Source organism: Lemur catta, chromosome 21 (genome assembly GCF_020740605.2).
Source record: "Lemur catta isolate mLemCat1 chromosome 21, mLemCat1.pri, whole genome shotgun sequence".
NCBI classification, from domain to species: domain Eukaryota; kingdom Metazoa; phylum Chordata; class Mammalia; order Primates; family Lemuridae; genus Lemur; species Lemur catta.
This window is the reverse complement of record NC_059148.1, coordinates 7507280-7509476: the sequence shown is the minus strand read 5'-3', so window position 1 is coordinate 7509476 and position 2197 is coordinate 7507280. Positions and strand designations below refer to the sequence as shown.

General features: G+C 68.7%; 1 protein-coding gene across 1 annotated transcript; it reads right to left on the bottom strand.

The window, feature by feature from the left end:
* Positions 1-460: 460 nt before the first annotated feature.
* Positions 461-1834, bottom strand: CLDN5 (claudin 5). Its single transcript, XM_045535181.1, has one exon. It carries the CDS (start codon positions 1749-1751, stop codon positions 1095-1097), a length of 657 nt encoding a protein of 218 aa, XP_045391137.1. The 5' UTR covers positions 1752-1834; the 3' UTR covers positions 461-1094.
* Between the last annotated feature and the right edge of the window lie 363 nt (positions 1835-2197).

Sequence of the window (2197 nt, the reverse complement as noted above, 5' to 3'; positions counted from 1 at the left end):
TAGAAAGGGCCTGGTCAGTGCACAGATGTCTGTGGCCACTTTGAGAGGACCTGGCACTAAGCAAGTGCTGGGAGGGCAGGTGGAAATCATCACCCCATGCTGCGTGGTTCCGGGCACTCTCCCTGGGAGAAGCCAACAGCTTCTCCACCCTCAGCACTTCCCAAGGCCCAAGACTCCCACTCATGGGCCCTGGTGGGGGTTCCAGCCTCCATCCTCTGCTGGGGTCTGCCTCTAGCCCCACCCCTGCCCCAGCCTGGCCCTGTGACTCAGTAGTGACTCTACTGCTGACCTCACCTTCCTGAGTGGCAATTGGCAATCTGGCTGTATCTCCCACCAGGTGGGAAAGTGGCAGGGTGGCAGAGGGGACTCGGGAAAAGGCCATGGGCCCCAGGGGCCAGCCCAGGAGGAGTCAGCAGAGGGTGGACAGGAGGTGACTGGACAGAGAACAGGACACAGGTGGGAGAGTATTCAAACCATTTACTAAGCAAATTCTTAACCTCCCACTCCCACCCCACAAGCCGCACAGGAGGGCAGGCCCCAGCTCCACGCTCTGGTGCCCACAAGCCTTGCCTGGGGAGCTGCTGGGATGAGACAGGGAAGTTGGTCCCTTGGGCCAGTCCGTTGGTCCTCTGACAGGCCCCGCTGACAGGGCAAGGCCAGCTGTACACATCCCTCCAGCAGCCCAGGCTGGGGCCCTGGGCTCCCCATCGCCCTCTGGACTCAGCAGGAGCCACTGGGGAGTTAGGCAGCAGCCAAGACCCCCAAGCGCCAGGGAAGGAAGTGGCATCTTCAGTCTGATGACCGCTCTGCCCATGGAATCCCAGCAGGGCGCACAGAGAAGGAAACTGACCAAGTCCTCACGAGTGCGTGTCGTCTGGTCAGGGCAGGGCCTGGCCGCTGGCGGCGGGAGAGGCCAGCCTGCGGGTGCGTGCAGGAGTCGGTCCACAGGTTGCGTCCGTGCGCAAAGCCGGTCGTCGCGCGGAGACTGTGCGCGGCGCGCCCCTGCGGAGGCCACAGGCTATGCGGGGCTCCGAGGCAGCTCCGCCGGCTCGCGGGCGTGGCTGGCGGGAAGGGCCCCGCCGTGCCCGGCGCCCTCAGACGTAGTTCTTCTTGTCGTAGTCGCCGCTGGCCGTGGGCCGCCGCGGCGCCGAGTACTTGACGGGAAAGCTGAGGTCGGGGCCGCCGGCGCAGACCCAGGCGCCGCAGCACACCAGCCCGCCGCCGCACATGAGCAGCGCCGAGGCGGCCCAGCCGATGTACAGCGCCGCGCCCAGCTCGTACTTCTGCGACACGGGCACCGTCGGGTCGTAAAACTCGCGGACCACGATGTTGGCGAACCAGCAGAGCGGCACGAGCGCCAGCAGCCCGCAGAGCGCGTAGAGCGCGCCGCCCGTGAGGGCCACGCGCGCCTTGCCCGGGCCCTGGGCCACGCAGGTGGTGCACTGCGCGCCCGCCAGGGTCACGAAGAGCGCGACGAGCGCCAGCAGCACGGCGCTCACGGTGAGCGCCCGCGCCGCCTGCACCTCGGTGCTCAGCGCCAGCACCGAGTCGTACACCTTGCACTGCATGTGGCCAGTGCTCTGCACCACGCACGACATCCACAGCCCCTTCCAGGTGGTTTGCGCCGTCACGATGTTGTGGTCCAGGAAGGCGGTCACCTGCCACATGGGCAGCCCGCACGCCAGGATCAGGCCCACCCAGCCCACCAGGCACAGTACCAGGCCCAGGATCTCCAAGGCTGCCGACCCCATGGCTGCAGGCCTCCTGGCGGGCGCGGCGCTGCCTGGGCCGTGCGGCTCGGCGCGCGCCCTGGTGCCTTTACACCCGCTCGCCCCGCGGGACTGTAGCACCGCCTCAGGTCTGCGGGCGCCTCCGGGGGGCTCTCTACTTGAAGGCTCGGGGGGCGGACTCCGCGCCCCAGGCCCGGCCCCCCGGCCGGAAGCAGCCAATCCGCGTGCAGGCCGTCGTTCCACAGCCAATCACAGGCTCCCCGGAGGCCGGAGTTGGGGCAAAACAGCGCGTGGGGGTAGCTGAGCGCGCAGGACCCTCCCCGCTCGGCCGCGCCCCAACCCCACCCGCAGTTGTCCCAGGCGCCGCTGAGCGCATTCCCGGCTGGCCTGGGGCGCGCTTCGCGAGCCACCTCCCTGCATCTCCCGGCCCAACCGCTTTGGCCACCCTCGGCCTGCACCCTCCACCC

What these genes read in the sequence shown, in the direction of transcription:
- CLDN5 (XM_045535181.1), bottom strand. Translation starts at nt 1,751, where the DNA reads ATGGGGTCGGCAGCCTTGGAGATCCTGGGCCTGGTACTGTGCCTGGTG.